Source organism: Mustelus asterias, chromosome 14 (assembly GCF_964213995.1).
Source record: "Mustelus asterias chromosome 14, sMusAst1.hap1.1, whole genome shotgun sequence".
Lineage (NCBI taxonomy): Eukaryota > Metazoa > Chordata > Chondrichthyes > Carcharhiniformes > Triakidae > Mustelus > Mustelus asterias.
In genome coordinates, this window is record NC_135814.1 from 62930807 (window position 1) to 62947985 (window position 17179).

The 17179-nt window shown below is 45.9% G+C and overlaps 1 protein-coding gene across 1 annotated transcript in view; it reads right to left on the reverse strand.

Annotated features, from left to right (window-relative positions):
* pde1a (phosphodiesterase 1A, calmodulin-dependent) overlaps window positions 1-17179 on the reverse strand; it is a 440733-nt gene that overhangs the window by 92217 nt on the left and 331337 nt on the right. The window contains exons 3-4 of the mRNA XM_078228519.1: window positions 9921-10034; window positions 8195-8377 (exon numbers count right to left, since the gene is read on the reverse strand). Coding sequence (XP_078084645.1) covers window positions 8195-8377; window positions 9921-10034 — 297 coding nt within the window. The remainder of the gene's footprint in view (window positions 1-8194; window positions 8378-9920; window positions 10035-17179) is intronic.

A 17179-nucleotide genomic window follows, 5' to 3' on the forward strand; every position in this document is an offset into this window, starting at 1 on the left:
GTCTTTGGCACAATCTTGGAACCATTGAGGTATGGCACCAACAGATTTCTGATTTGATGCAAGTCAGCTGTAACCAACCTTTCTCTCACCAGAGCAGGGATTCCTGCATAGCCTCCTCCAGACGTCATGACAACCACTGTCATTAGCCAACCAGAACTGCACAGTCTAGCATACTCAAATGCTAAAGACTATTCAGACTCGGACTTCAGCTCTGAACTCTGTTTTCTCTTCGGAGACCAAGTTTGTCCATTCTCAGTGCAGGTCCCAGAAAACCCCCAGTCAGACCAGCCTGTCTATGAGATAACCAGCACACCTCCAGTGGAAGTGGTACAGGAGAGTAATCAGCAGTCCAAGAAACCTCTACCTCCAACTACAATGATGGTAGAGCTGGTGAACACAGCAGCCACCGTGCACCTACCGCAGCTCCCAGCCAGCATGCCACTACCAGAAGGAACGCTGAAACCTGGTAGCAGTCTCCCACCATCAACAACAAAAAGCAGAGGTAAGCATATCACTCAACCTTCTTTTTGACACAGGGATGTTCTTCCTCAGCCACAGGGGACAATGAAACAGCCTACTCATAGCAAGAAGAAAGAACGGGAATGGAGAAACCACCGTAAAAAAAGGTTTAAAGTAGCAGAAACTACTGATCAACACAACAGCCGAACCCAGCCAGTGCAGTTCAACACAAAGGAATGGAAGAAAAGAGTGAAAGCATACCCAGGTATCAGTCCAACCTCCAAGCCAACAAGAAGAACCAGAACCAACAGATCCTACCACTCATCCAACAGAATGGCAAACAAGATCTGGAAGGGTTATAAGGCTCCAGACTGCCAGAACCTGTAAACTCAAAGCCTGGAAGGGGGTAGACGGGGTAGTGAGAATGTTGTAATAATGCCCATATAGTAATAGCAATAATGTGGTAATGACAATGTAAATGCATGAGACTGATAACAGTGTAAGACATGAAGTAAACTAGTGTAACTCCATATACATTGAATACTGCAGGGATCTGTACTCGGACCCCAACTGTTCACACTATTAATGATTTGGAAGAGGGAACGAAATGTATTATCTCCAAATTTGCAGACGATACAAAGTTGGTTGGGAAGGTGAGCTGTGAGGAAGATGCAGAGATGCTTCAGCATGATTTGGACAGGCTGAGTATCTGGGCATCTGCATTGACAGATGCAGTATAAGGTGGATAAATGTGAGGTTGTCCACTTTGGTAGCAATAATAACAAGACAGATTATTATCTGAATGGGTGTAAATTCAGAGAGGTGGATACACAGCGAGACCGAGGAGTCCTCTTGCATCTGTCGCTGAAAGTAAACGTGCAGGTACAGCAGGCAGTAAAGAAGGCAAATGGTATGTTGGCCTTCATAGTGAGAGGATTTGAGTATTGGGATAGGGATGTTTTGCTGCAATTGTATAGGGTGTTGGTGAGGTCACACCTGGAGTATTGTGTGCAGTTTTGGTGTCCTTATCTGAGGAAGGATGTCCTTGCTATAGAGGGAGTACAGCGAAGGTTTACCAGGCTGATTCTTGGGATGGCATGTCTGTCATTAGAGGAGAAGCTATAGGCTGGGATTCTCCCAGCCAATGCACAAGTCTCCCAGGCCCTTTTATGCCTTATAATCAGCCCCGTGCTGATTTCCATATGATTAGCGAGCCTGGGACGGTTGTCTCCGGGCCTTCTAGTGCCCCCCACCCCCGGCTCATGTTGGGAGAGGTTCCCACTAGCGGGACTTACAACTGCTCCCCACCAACAGGTACCAGGCGTACTCACCCCGGGGTGGAGACAGTGACCATTGAGGCCCCCCTGGGAGGGGCGGCGGGAGTGCCCCTTGGGTATTGCCAGCCTGGCAGTACTAGCCTGGCACCGCCCACTGGGCACCCTGGCCCTGCCTACTGGGCACCGGGCAATGCCAAGAGGGTAGGGTCAGAGGGGGCTGGCCTACTGGGGGCCGAAAAGTGGTGGAGGTGGGGGGGGGATCTGCTGCGCACTCTACAATAGGATCGGTGGGATTGGGAGAAAGGAGGTGATCGTGGCTGTACAGGTGGTTGGGGGGGGGGGGGGAGAGATAGGGGCTGGCCATGCTGGGCGGGCCTGGCTGGCCATGAGGGGGCTCGGGGCTGGAGATGCGGGGCGGGGTCAGGTCTAGTCATGGGGGCCTAGTGATTGGGGCTGGCTCGGGGGGTGGCTCCGTAGGCCAGCGATCAGGGAGAAGGGATCAGGGAGGCTGGTAATCGGGGGTGGTGGGGTCGGGTAGGCCGGCAGTGGGGGGGGCGGGGGGGGGGGGGGGGGGCGGGGGTGGGGGGGGTGGGGAGGGCAGTACGCATGCGCCGATCTCTCCACTGACGGATGTGCAGTGGCCTGCTCAGTGCCGAACTGCCGGCTTCTCCAGCGGGATGAGGGGTGAGCCCCCCCCCCCCCACCCCACACGTTCTAGTGTCAATCTCACTGAGGCACTCTGTGATGCACAGAGTACCAGAGATTCGCTCCACTAACAACGGGCAGGAAAATCTCCTTTTTTCCCGCCTGTTGGGCACTTAATTTTTTTCTGGGAGAATCCCAGCCCCTGTCGGCTGGGATTATATTCATTGGAGTTTAGAAGAATGAGAGGGGATCTCATAGAATCTTATAAAATTCTAACAGGGTTAGACAGGCTAGATTCAGAAAGAATGTTCCCGATGCTGGGGGAGTCCAGAACTAGGAGTCATAGTTTGAGGAAAGGGGTAAACCTTTTAGAACTGAGATGAGGAGAAAGTTCTTCACCCAGAGAGTAGTGCACACGTGGAATTCACTACCACAGAAAGTAGTTGGAGCCAAAATGTACTGTGATTTCAAGAAGAAATTAGAAAAAGCTCTTGGAGCTAAAGGGATCAAGGGATAAGGGGAGAAAGGGGGATCAGAATATCGCATTTGATCATCAGCATAATCATAGTGAATGGTGGAGCAGGGCTGAAGGGCTGAATGGTCTATTCATGCTTCTAGTTTCTATGTTTCTATGAATAAAGATTAGTGGTGGCATTGTACAAGGATCTGGAACATACAGAATTAATGCAGGAATGAACACCATGCTTCCATGCAAATATTTTCACAGTCATTTTAATACTTTAGGTGTAGTAATGTGATTTTATTACTAGGATTTATTTCAGCTATATATGAGTTTATAAATAGTCAGCCAAAGTAAAACCCGATTTAAAACCTGAGTTTTTTTTAGTCACATACAGAGGATGAGGGCAGTGTAACAAAACGATGGGAACCCATTATTCAATAGCTGATTGCACTGTAAGCATTTCCCTGTATTACTTCCCACTCATCCATCTGATAGGATCATATGCTCTTTGTTTCTTCCCTCATTTGAGTGGACAATAGAGTTGCACATTTAACTCACTATCTGCTCATGTGACTGAACTTGATTGGATTCCTTAGAAATAAGGCTAGAAATAATGACTTAGAGGAGGGGGCTGAAGGGTGGATCAGTAAATTTGCTGATGACACCAAGATTGGTGGAGTAGTGGATGAGGTGGAGGGCTGTTGTAGGCTGCAAAGAGACATAGATAGGATGCAAAGCTGGGCTGAAAAATGGCAAATGGAGTTTAACCCTGATAAATGTGAGGTGATTCATTTTGGTAGGACTAATTTAAACGTGGATTACAGAGTCAAAGGTAGGGTTCTGAAGACTGTGGAGGAACAGAGAGATCTTGGGGTTCATATCCACAGATCTCTGAAGGTTGCCACTCAAGTGGATAGAGCTGTGAAGAAGGCCTATAGTGTGTTCGCTTTTATTAACAGGGGGTTGGAGTTTAAGAGCCATGGGGTTATGCTGCAACTGTACAGGACCTTGGTGAGACCACATTTGGAATATTGTGTGCAGTTCTGGTCACCTCACTATAAGAAGGATGTGGAAGCGCTGGAAAGAGTGCAGAGGAGATTTACCAGGATGCTGCCTGGTTTGGAGGGTAGGTCTTATGAGGAAAGGTTGCGGGAGCTAGGGCTGTTCTCTCTGGAGCGGAGGAGGCTGAGGGGAGACTTAATAGAGGTTTATAAAATGATGAAGGGGATAGATAGAGTGAATGTTCAAAGACTATTTCCTCCGGTGGATGGAGCTATTACAAGGGGGCATAACTATAGGGTTCATGGTGGGAGATATAGGAAGGATATCAGAGGTAGGTTCTTTATGCAGAGAGTGGTTGCGGTGTGGAATGGACTGCCTGCAGTGATAGTGGAGTCAGACACTTTAGGAACATTTAAGTGGTTATTGGATAGGCACATGGAGCACACCAGGATGATAGGGAGTGAGATAGCTTGATCTTGGTTTCAGATAAAGCTCGGCACAACATCGTGGGCCGAAGGGCCTGTTCTGTGCTGTACTGTTCTATGTATAACAAGATTGTGACTAAGTTACCTTCAGCCATATATGTATAAATATTACAAATGCTCTTGAAAGCTCACTGCATGAATGCATTATACAGTGTGGTGATGAACTATACAGAACAGGATGTGCTAGGTTCTATCTTGGTTAGATGTACTCAGTTGCTATGGCAGCAATGGAGGTATTCACTCCATGATGTGGCGATGCCGGCATTGGACTGGGGTAAACACAGTAAGAGTTTTAACAACACCAGGTTAAAGTCCAACAGGTTTATTTGGTAGCAAATGCCATTAGCTTTTGGAGCCCTGATCCTTCATCAGATGGAGTGGATATCTGCAAATTTCAACTCCATCTGATGAAGGAGCAGGGCTCCGAAAGCTAATGGCATTTGCTACCAAGTAAATCTGTTGGACTTTAACCTGGTGTTGTTAAAACTCTTACAGTATTCACTCCAGTCAGCCTTGGTAGTATTAAATTAGGTAATGGCTTCCACTCTTGTTTCCAGGTAATCCTTGTTAGACATGTGCTTGTTGATATGGAGTGAGGCCAAGAATTAACTCCCAGGTTCTTTTTATCCAGGCTCACACATGAGCGATCTATTGGAGATCTTTGGGGATCCGTGGAGCTGTGTTTTCCCACATAACAATCACTAGAGTCACAAATTCACGAGATGAAATGTTTCAAGAGAAGACACTTAAACGCTAATCCTGCAAGCTTGTGCCATCCTGATAGGGAAGCTGTGCTCAAACAATGACAGCTTACATTATATAGCATCTTCACCATAGTAAACCATTCACAGAGTGCTCCACTGAACTGTTATAACTGTTAGAAAACCTGACACCAATCTACATAAGGAGGTATTAGGCAGATGGCCAAATGTTTGGTCAAAAAGTTGAGTTTTAGAGAGTGTCTTAAAGGAGGAAAGAGAGGTGGAGAGTTGGGATGGTTTGGGGAAAGAATCCTAGAGTTTAAGATCTAGTTAGCTGAAGGCACAGCACCAAAGGTGGTGCAAATAAGATCAAGGATGCTCAGGAGACCAGAAGTGCATGAGTCCATAAGTTGTATGAGTGCATGCAACTTAGAGGGTTGTAAAGCTGAAAAAGGTTACAAAAATAGTGAGGGGCAAAGCTAAGGAGGGGCTTCAAACAAGAATAGGAATTGTAAAATTGAACGGTTGATTTTTTATTGAATGTGAGCATTTGCTGCCCATCCCTAATTGCCTTTGAACTGTGTGAATTGCTAGAACATTTCAGAGGACAGTTAAGAGTCAACCATATTACCATGAATTTAGAGGCACATGTAAGGCCTGACCAGGTTAGAATGGCAGATTTCCTTCCCTAAAAGACATTAGTGAGCCAGATGGGTTTTTACAACAATTGATGATACCTGTCATGCCCACCGTTACTGAAAGCGCTTTGTATTCCATATTTATCAATTACATTTAAATTTCACCAGCTGCCATGGTGGGATTTGAACCCATAACTCCAAAGCATTGGCCTGGGTCCCTAGATTACTAGTCTAGTGACATACCACTACAACTGCTCCGATTGGAGCTTTGAACTGCGCATGCGCAGTGAAAAAAATTTGAAAAATGCTCTCCTGTCACGTCGCTCCCGGGTCGCAAAAAGCGGATAAAGCGACCCAGGAGCATAAAGCAGGAGTGATGGCCCCCACAGACTTCGCCCCACCCCCAAAACATAACTATCCCCCTTATCCACCCACCCCGCTACCCAGGCCGATCGTGGCCCCCTCCCCCACTTCCCCCCCACCGATCGCCAGCAGAGTGGCAGCGGACCCCACCTGCCCCCTCCACCAGAGAACCACCTAGCCTCCCTCCCCTCCCCCCCCCCCCCACCCCCCAGACAGCCACCTGGCCTCCCTCCTCCCCACCCCACCAGAGAATGATCAGGCCTCCCTCCACCCCCCACCCGCCCCCCCCTCCCACAAGAGAACCATCTGGCCTCCCTCCTCCTCCACCAGAGAATGATCAGGCCTCCCTCCACCCCTCCCCCCCCACCGGCCCCCACAAGAGAACCATCTGGCCTCCCTCCTCCTCCACCAGAGAATGATCAGGCCTCCCTCCTCTCCCCCACAACCAGAGAACCATCTGGCCTTCCTCCCCTCCCCCACCGACCAAAGAATGATCGGGCCTCCCTCCCTCCCCCTACCAGAGAGTGATCGGGCCTCCCTCCCTCCCCCTACCAGAGAATGATCTTGCCTCCCTCCTCCTCCTCCTTCCCCCGCACCAACCCCCCCCCCCCCCCCCCCCCCCCCACCAGAGATACATCTGACCTGCCTCCTCCCTCCTCCCCTCCCCACCAGAGAATGATCTGGCCCGCCTCCCCCTCCCCTCCACCACCGATCTGAGTCAGAGAGCCATTGGAAGCTCTGAACTTACCTCTTCAGAAGCTGGAGCGCCCGAAACAGACCTTTGCCGGGGGGAGCATGTCTGTTTTGTGCCGAATCTGGACGGGCGAACGCGATGTTAAAGGGGGAAATGCAGGTCAGTTTGGGCGTCCATCTCATTAAGTCAATTTAAATGCATGCAAATGCCTTTAAATTGACGTCGCGCCTGTTTCAGGCGCCGTACGGATCGCGCCCATTTTCGGGCCTTGGTAAAGTGAACATCTGCACGGACACGGGCGCGGACCGCGCTAATCGCCTCACGCCCGACTTTACCAAGTTTTCGCGCCCACAATGGTAAAATCGGGCCCTGTGATTCCGGATGACGTCTCCCAGGGACAGTGTAGATGAGAAATAGGAAAGGCCGTGGATAGATCCTTGGGGTCAGCAGAAACAACCATAGTGGAGCAGGAAGAGAGGAATACTCAGGCTATGATTAGATAGATTAGAATGTAACCAGTAGAGAGCAGAATCACTCAGCTGGATGATTGTGATGAGGAATTGGAGGAGGATTATGTTGTCAACATGTCAAAGACTGCAGATAGGTTGAGAAGTACAAGTGTGAATTTTACCTTCCTTGTAGTGACAGACCAGAGATAGAGTTCCAAAATTACAGCCCAAGTTTTCTGATCTGCGTTCTTTGGGATGGTGGAAATAACCCTTTATGATCCTGTTCATAATGCTCACATTCATATTTAGTGCGAATAATTATTTAAGTACTGTTGTTAACTGTTGAGTTGCTGATGAAATTATTTGCCTGGAGATGTGTTTTCTCCCCTGTGGCCACAAAACTGCACATCACAATAGCTTGAAAAACACTGAACATTTCAGATTAAATGGTAGTTGTTCAACTTTTTAAAAAAAATACCAGCATTAAATTTTACAAATAACTTTCATTTTTGCAAATGACAAATCTTAGTCAAAACAAATGTCACGGTGTCACTTCACAACAATGTTAATGGAACTGGGAGGTTTGGAGTATAAGGAGAGGCTGGATAGGTTGGGAATTGTTTCCGTGGACAGTAGGAGGAGGAGGAGGGGTGACCTTATAGATGTTTATAAAATCATGAGGTGAATAGCCAAGGTCTTTTCCCCAGTGTCGGGGAGTCTAAAACTAGAGGGCATAGGTTTAAGGTGAGATGGGAAAGATCTAAAAGGGACCTGAGAGGCAACCTTTTCACACAGGTGTGTATATGGAATGAGCTGCCAGAGGAGCTGGGAGAGGCAGGTACAATTGCAACATTTAAAATACATTTGGACAGGTACATGGATGGAAAAAGTTTGGAGGGTAATGGGCCAAATGCAGGCAAATGGGACTAGTTCAATTTAGGAAACCTGATCGACATGGACAAATTGGGCCGAAGGGCCTGTTTCCGTGCGATATATCTCTATGACGCTATGACTCTACCTCTCGACAAAAATGCCAGCTTGAACAGCATGGACAATGCTCCGAAATCTCGGCTTTTCTGCTGGCCTTCTTCTCATCACCCCCATCTTCCTTGTGAAGGTGGATGCCAGCCAATCTCTCACCTCCGATGGAACGGAATCTGATTGGATGTCGCTGAGTTCGTCCTCAGTGTCCAACAACCGCCTGATGAGAAAACAGAATATGAAGCCTCAGACCCAAAAAACCTGGTAAATGTAGTCCTTTCTAAAGAAATATTAATCCAAAGAGGCTGCCTTCTGAGTATTTTTTAGTTTAGTTTACCCTTATCAATACACAAATCAAATGAGTAACTTATCTATACGGTATCTTAAAGATAGACTTCAAATAAATACTTGCTTCAGATTACTTTTAATATGATAAATATCCTAGAATATTATCCTATCCTAACTCAAGTAACATTATTTCTTAATTTGTCTTTTATCTCTCTGCTAACGGAACATAGTAACTTATTTGCCATTGTTTTTATAAATTGTAGTCATGCTCCAAATCAATTTTAATGATTTCTCAATAATAAACTCAAATTAATTTCCTGTTCAGTATGGTTCCCAATTATTTAATTCAATACTTTATTGTTATTTCGGTGCCTTCATCCCAAACTGGTAATTAAACACTTCACCGTACTCAACTGCATGTGCCATCCATTAGGCAAGATATAAAACATTGTAACAAGGACAACTGAGAGACTCAGCTCAAAGCACTGACATCTCTTAAAATAAAATATGTAGTGACACTTCAATCAAATGCAATATTGAAATAGGTGAGTGCAATGATAATTAAAAATTTAAATGAAGACATTGCAAATATATGCATATATCTACATATATAGTTACACCTTCCCATGTCAAGAATGTTCTGCAACCAATTTTAAGATGAAATGAGCAGTGGAAAGTGGCTTCACTTCACTTCAACCACACAAATATCAGAGATAAGAAGCTAGCTTTATGGTCAAATATGGGAGAACAAATGTATGCCTAAAGCCGTAAAACACTACAGGATGATTGCAGGTAACTGACAAATTTGGATCCACTGCTCCCTGTTTTACACCCCTTTCAATTTCCCTTTGCTTTAACTTCAATTGTAAAGAAACTTCAGTGGGTTGTACAATAAGTGTCTGTTTTCTTTCAATGGCTGAAGTTTTAAATCTGGCCAAAGGTATTGGCACAGATGAAGAAATGACTTACACAGGTCGCAGTTCGGTCTCTCTCTGATATGTTTAGTGCATTGTTTAATTTGTTCGTCTCAATTTATTTCTTTTGCTATGTTAATACAATTGTTGACTAATTTAAACAGGTTAACAATTGTATTAAAATAGCACAGACATGAACTTTATGTAAATATATTTAACAGTGCACTAAAAATGATACACAGAGGAATTTAAAAGGGAGATGTTCCACTTAATAGACAACCCAATACAAACAGCGATGTAAAATTGCACAACCCATGCTCCATTTTCCATTCATTCATTTTCTGAGGAAAGAAGTCATCGAATGAAGATAGGTAATGTCTTGATATTCAGGAGAACTAAAACCTTCCTTCAAATTAGATGAAAACAAAATGACAACTTTTTTTCCCATGAATTGGAAGCATATATGTGATCAATATATGCACAAATTGTGTTTGAAAGTATGTGCATAAATCACACGCATACTGTGCCATAGGGCTTTCCATTTAAAATACAATAACTCACCTTGTCTCATCAATGTAAACTGCTTCCAACACAGAGGCTGCATATTCAATATTCTTCTTTAAATCTGTCACGTTAATCTCACCTTTCTCCAGTTGCTTCACAAGACATCGTAATCTGAATTGGAAAGACATTGCGTTACAAATTTTCTAGCAATCATATCAGGGTTAAATATTCAATCTTTAGAATTCACTTAAAAATATAAGCTCGGAAAATAAGAAAATTTGTCTCAAACAGTTGATCTTCTGATAAAAGTGTTCAGTGATCTGACCCCTGGAAAGATACATTAGAAATAGTTCACCATAATTCTTTCAAATTAGGGTCTGTTACATGTGTGTGCCAAGTTTCTCTAATTCAGGTGATAGGTTACACAAAGAGAGTTTAAATATTTATTGAAACTGGAAAGATTGAAATAACACATTGATCAAAGCAATGATGACACAATTATTCCTCCTGAAGTGACCTCAGTATTACATAGTTCCATATAGTATCACTGGCAAGGTCAGCATTTATTGCCCATCTCTAATTGCCCTCGAGAAGGTGTTGGTGAGTTGCCTTCTTGCCTAAGTATTATCGGTGGACTAATGCCTTCAGTGTGCCATTAGTCCACCGATAATACTTCTTTAAGGAACTCTATTATTTTAGCAGCAAGGCTGTTCTTAACATGACAATGTAATATAGTTATATGAAATAATATGCAATATAATTAAGGTAAATAACTGCTAATGTGAAAATTACTAAAATAAATGGTAAGTGGCACAAAGGTCCTTACACAATACAGGACTATGATGGCATAGTGTTTAGCACTGCTGCCTCACCGTGCAAGGGACCCGGGTTCAATTCCGACCTCAGGTCACTGTCTGTGTGGAGCTTGCACGTTCTCCCCACGTCTGTGTGGGTTTCCTCCAGGTGCTCCGGTTTCCTCCCACAGTCCAAAGATGCGTGGGTTAGGTGATTGGCCATGCTAAAATGACCCTAGTGGTGTCAGGGGGATTAGCAGGGTAAATATGTGGGGTCATGGGAAGAGGGCCTGGGTGGGATTGTGGTCGGTGTTGACTCAATGGGCCGAATAGCCTCCTCCTGCACTGTAAGGATTCTATGACTACAGTTGACCTCCCTTGCCTGTATCCACAAAGTCTGTGCACAAATGTGTCTTCAGAATAAAGCAATTTGTTTGTAACATAGAAACAGAAGGAGGCCAAATAGACCCTTGAATTTGCTCCAGCATTCAATGAAATTATGGCTGATTTGCACCTTAAATAAACATATCTGCTTCTGCCGATTTCCCTTAATATATTTGGTTTACATTAATCTCAGAATTAAAATTAACAATTGATCCAGCATTCATTGTTGCTTGTGAAAGAGAATTCTAAACATCTACCAGCCTTTTTGTATAGAAGTGTTTCCTAACTTCATTCCTGATCAGTCTGGTTCTAATTTTTAAATTATGCTTCCTATTCCGAGAATCGCCAATCAGGAGAGATAGATTCTAGCTATCCTAACTATTCAATCAAAATCACCCCTTAACCTTCTCAATTCCAAGAAACACAGCCTCAGTTGGTATGATCTCTCCGTGTAATATAACCCCTGGAGTCCAGGGCCAGGATTTTGAATTTTGGGTTGGAACTCTGATGTTGGAGTTAAATTGGGACCATATGCCCACACTGTGAATGGAATTAAATGAACACCCCCAAGGTGGGCTTAAAGGTGCGGGGGGAGGGGTGGGGGGAGGGGGGGGTGGTATTTAATCAAACCAGAAAGTGTAGTGTGTGGATCCTGCTGCCTTCTTGCCTCTGTCCCCATTGAAGAGCCTCAACATGTCTTTGCTGATATTCAGTCAACAACAGATGAATCAGTCACAAAACTGTCAGGTTTGCTCGTGGGATCCTGAGAGTGGGATGATGGAGGCCTGTCTTGTGTTGTCAGGTGCTCAGCACAATATGGAGGTGCCCTCTGTTTGAGCACAGGACCCAGCATCAGGAAGGGGAGGTACAAAGAATCACTCAAAACTCCTTTCTTTGAAACCCACTTCCCCCTCGACCATCAAGCCCCATTGCTGCATCCTGCCCTCATTCACCTGTGGCCTGGGTCCATTGCTGATCCTGGGCCTCTGGCGGTTGCATTGCTGACAATAACCACCATTCCCCCAGGGACAATGAGAAGCTGGCAGCCTGAGATTGGTCAGCAGCTCTCAGGGGGTGGAACTTCTACCCATACAGCAGCCCTTTCTGGAAGAAGATAACGTGGAGATCTCGCTGACACTCACAGTGAGTGTGAGACCCCATCGCCTGGATTAAATTCTACCCTGTGTGGAGAACAGTTATTTTCTCTGAATAAGTGACTATAGGGTGTACTTGCCATCCAATTAAGGATAACAGGTGGGCTCTCAAAGCTGGAGGGTCTAATATGAGGCCTTCCCGTTTGGAAGGAAAAGAAGCCTGCCATTGCAGGTAAGAGAGAGAGAGTGTTTCATGTTTAAAGACATCAGGACTTCTCAGTGCTTTCCCATTGTAGGCCTCTACTGAATTGATCTGTGATGGCAGCCTCTAGAGAACTGCCTCATGGTAGAGGTCACATGACTACAGAACTAATTGAATTTAAATATCAAACAGAGGGCACCTCCATATTGTGGTGTTCACTCAACAACATTAAAGAAATGCCCACAGCTGTTGGGCCAGCAACATGGTCATGGACTGTGGTTGGTAAGTGGGGAGGGCCTCCCAAGCCTGTTTAGAGTGTTGACTCTCCAATCTGCTGTTGAGAGGTTGCCTCCAGGCAGCAGCTTGATCCTGATGCTGCTGGGAGACTGTAGTCAGTGCCTGATACCTGATAATTGGTCTTAATTGCCCATAATGTCACGATTACATCATGATCCACATCACCTATTACCATAACTATTCTATTAATCCATTCTACTACACCAACAACTGAGGGCTTTTGCACCTCCATTCTGAGTCACCCCTCAGTCTCGCCTCTCTGTCTAAGCAGCACCTGCCACTCCCAGTGGTATTGGTAGCTGACCAATACTGCAGGCCCGCTCATTGGTTCTCCTAGGTCAGAACTTCACTGGTCCCCACCGCACCCAACCAGCCCCCCCTGCACCCCCCCACACTGCCTCACTCCCCACCCATCCCCATTCCTACCCAGCTCTACTTAATGGAACAGTGAACACAGAAGCAGCCAATTAGGAGTCTACCCCACAAAAACATTGAACCAGAGGGTGCCTTGATGACGAGCATTTGTTTGGGGCCCTGGTACAGTCCTAAAGTTGAGATCCTGACACCCACTGCAAAATTCAACCCATGTTGAAACTCAATTGTAAATCCAAATTTGGTTAGCTGAAAGTTTCTGTATAGTTTTAACCTGTAAATGAATGAGTATCTTTACAGTTATAAAACACATGAAAAAATCCAGCCCTCTGAGCCAAGCAAGTAACTCCAGATATAGCTATCCCAGTGAATTCAACAAGGCTACTGTGATTTACTGCAAGGTGTTTTGATCTATGAATCTCCAAAGGGAACTTTAGTCCCACTGGAGTCATCACAGCACACTTCAAAGACAGGCAAATCAAATACATCTCTTTGTTCTGTTCAAGTAGTTTAATTTACTGCAAACGCAAAAAATGTTTAAAGTTTATTTATTAGTCACAAGTAGTCTTACATTAACACTGCAATGAAGTTACTGTGAAAATCCGCTAGTCGCCACACTCCGATGCCTGTTTGGGTACACTGAGGGAGAATTTAGCATGGCCAATGCACCTAACCAGCACGTCTTTCGGACTGTGGGAGGAAACCGGGGCAGCTGGAGGAAACCCACGCAGACACGGGGAGAACGTGCAAACTCCACACAGACAGTGACCCAAGCCGGGAATCGAACCCGGGTCCCTGGCGCCATGCTATCCCACTTCATTATTCAAAAATAATTTGAGCACATTATGTTACTCCAAAATTCTTAAGGTGAAACTCTTTTTGTTGTTATGGAGTACTTGTGCATGTTGTGTGATGCCCTAACCACAGCCAGCAGTGTTGCTTGTGGATTTTCATGCCACCTGCAGAGCACCGTTCCATAATTTCTCTGCCGCATCCCCCCCCCCCTCTCCCCCATACATTCCTAAATAATTGAATGCTTCCTTGTTCCAAGACACAGAAATTGAGCAAATATTCAAAAGGTTTCAATATGAATTAAGTTTCATAGATCAGGCTTACCACTTGCTGCTTCAATGTCATTCTAATATGAGAATTCTGTGTAATATATACAGTGAATTAAAGGAGAATTCTTATTATCTTGCAGTATCAACATTTCTGTTGCACTAGTGTAATTGAGGTGTACACCCCTTTTCTCAGCCACCATTGCGCTTCACCTCCCCTCAATGACCAAGTGAGTCAGCGGTGTCAAACTACTTTTCTTAAGGTCACTACTGCAAGGATAATGACAAAAGATATTGAGCAAAATCTTACTAGAAATTGACAGTGTTGGATCTGGCACGATAAACGGAATGATTTCCGCCGAAGGCGCCAGCGTGTTTTTAGGCTGAAACTTATGCCTCATTAGTAATAATTTTCATGCCCTGCGGCGTGTTCCCCCTGATTCACTCGCCCACAACAACTTAACTGCTGCAAGCACTGGGGGGGGAGCTCCATATAAACAACTCCCCAGTGCTACCTAGCACTTGTTCCACAATGATTGCAAGAGATGGCAGGCAAGAAGACAGCACCATACTTTTCAGAGTGGCTCTCACCAGGATGCTGGATGGAGTGGAGCAGAGGTGGGACACATTCTACCCCCCGCGCCAGGAGAAGGCCTTCCAAATGCGTCACCACTCCCACCTGGAATACAGTGGCAGCCCTGTTCAGTGCAAATACATTCCAGAAAGGATGGGGCAGTCGTGTCAGGAAAAGATAAATGATCTTCTTCGTTCACCCATGGTAAATGAACCACCCCCAGTCTCCCACTGGACCCCTTCACACACCCCTCGCACCCCCAACCCTTTCTCTCACTCAGACACCTTGGCCTTTGCCAACAGCAGGAATCAGGTTCCCCCCTCCCTCCCACAATCATCACATTCCCCCAGTAGCTGCCATGATCCTCACACTCCAGCTCCCACTCAAGCCCCACACCTGCCACACCTCATCACCATCTTAAATCTCACCACTCCCACCTACACTCTCCCTCTCTGTGTCATTGCAGGACAAACTCAACCACAACAGGCATGAGCGCACGCAGCCAGCTGGAGTCACCCTGAGCTGAGAACTCTGATGCATTTTGAGGAGAGACCCCCTCGAGCTGGCCGGAGACGAGGAAGAACACGTCTGCACAGCTGGTGAAATAAGACAGCAGAGAAATGTGAGAATGCTCAACACATATACTGCCATTCCTCAAGTCTCAAGTGAGTGATCAATGTTCCCTCCGTACCCCTTGTAACACATTGATGCCAAGTCTGTTCTCTTGCACGGTAAGAAGTCTCACAACACCAGGTTAAAGTCCAACAGGTTTATTTGGGAGCAAATACCATAAGCTTTCGGAGCGCTGCTCCTTCGTCAGATGGAGTGGAAATGTGCTCTCAAACAGTGCAAACAGACAAAATCAAATTGCAGAATACTGATTAGAATGCGAATCCTACAACCAGCCAGGTCTTAAAGGTACAGACAACGTGGGTGGAGGGAACATTAAACACAGGTTAAAGAGATGTGTATTGTCTCCAGACAGAACAGCTAGTGAGATTCTACAAGCCCAGGAGGCAAGCTGTGGGGGTTACTGATAATGTGACATAAATCCAACATCCCGGTTTAGGCTGTCCTCATGTGTGCGGAACTTGGCTATCAGTTTCTGCTCAGCGACTCTGCGCTGTCGTGTGTCGTGAAGGCCGCCTTGGATAGCCATGTTCCGCACACATGAGGACGGTCTAAACCGGGATGTTGGATTTATGTCACATTATCAGTAACCCTCACAGCTTACCTCCTGGGCTTGTAGAATCTCACTAGCTGTTCTGTCTGGAGACAATACACATTTCTTTAACCTGTGTTGAATGTTCCCTCCACCCACATTGTCTGTACCTTTAAGATCTGGCTGGTTGTCGGATTCGCATTCTAATCAGTATTCTGCAACTTGATTTTGTCTGTTTGCACTGTTTGAGAGCACATTTCCACTCCATCTGACGAAGGAGCAGTGCTCCGAAAGCTTATGGTATTTGCTACCAAATAAACCTGTTGGACTTTAACCTGGTGTTGTGAGACTTCTTACTGTGTTCACCCCAGTCCAACGCCGGCATCTCCACATCATGTTCTCTTGCAGGCAGACCAGGCCGGAATAGGTCGGTTCATTCTCGCACCTCCCGGACCCATCCGACTCCAGCAACTCAGAGGGGGACTTCTCCAACCTCACTGTTGAAAAGGCGTCACGGCTGTCACCCGAACCCGACACCAGCGCAGGTACTCACACCCGGCGGGATCACCAGCTAGACAGGCTTCTGTATCACTCGCTGTTGAGCACCTCACAGCTGAAGATCCACAGCAGGCGGAAGCAGTCCCAGGAAACCAGCACTCGAAGAGATGCTGCAACCCAGGACATAAGAACATAAGAAATAGGAGCAGGAGTAGGCCATCTGGCCCCTCAAGCCTGCTCCGCCATTCAACAAGATCATGGCTGATCTGATAGTGGGCTCAGTTCCACTTACCCGCCCGCTCCCCATAACTCTTAATTCCCTTATTGGCTAAAAACCTATCTATCTGTGCTTAAACACATTTAATGAGGGACCTTTCATTGGGCAGAGAATTCCAAAGATTCACTACCCTCTGGGAGAAGAAGTTCCTCCTCAACTCTGTTCTAAATTGACTCCCCCGTATTTTGAGGCTATGCCCCCTAGTTCTTGTTTCCATTGTAAGTGGAAACAATCTCGATGTTTCTACCCTGTCTAGCCCCTTCATTATCTTACATGTCTCTATAAGATCTCCCCTCAACCTTCTAAACTCCAATGAGTACAGGCCCAGTCTGTTCAATCTCTCCTCATAAGCTACACCCTCATCTCTGGAATCAACCTAGTGAACCTTCTCTGCACCCCTTCCAAAGCCAATACATCCTTTCTTAAATAAGGGGACCAAAACTGCACACAGTACTCTAGGTGCGGCCTCACCAGCACCTTGTACAGTTGCAGCATGACCTCCCTGCTTCTATACTCCATCCCTCTCGCGATAAAGGCCAACATTCCATTTGCCTTCTTGACCACCTGCTGCACCTGCAAACTGAGTTTTTGTGATTCATGCACA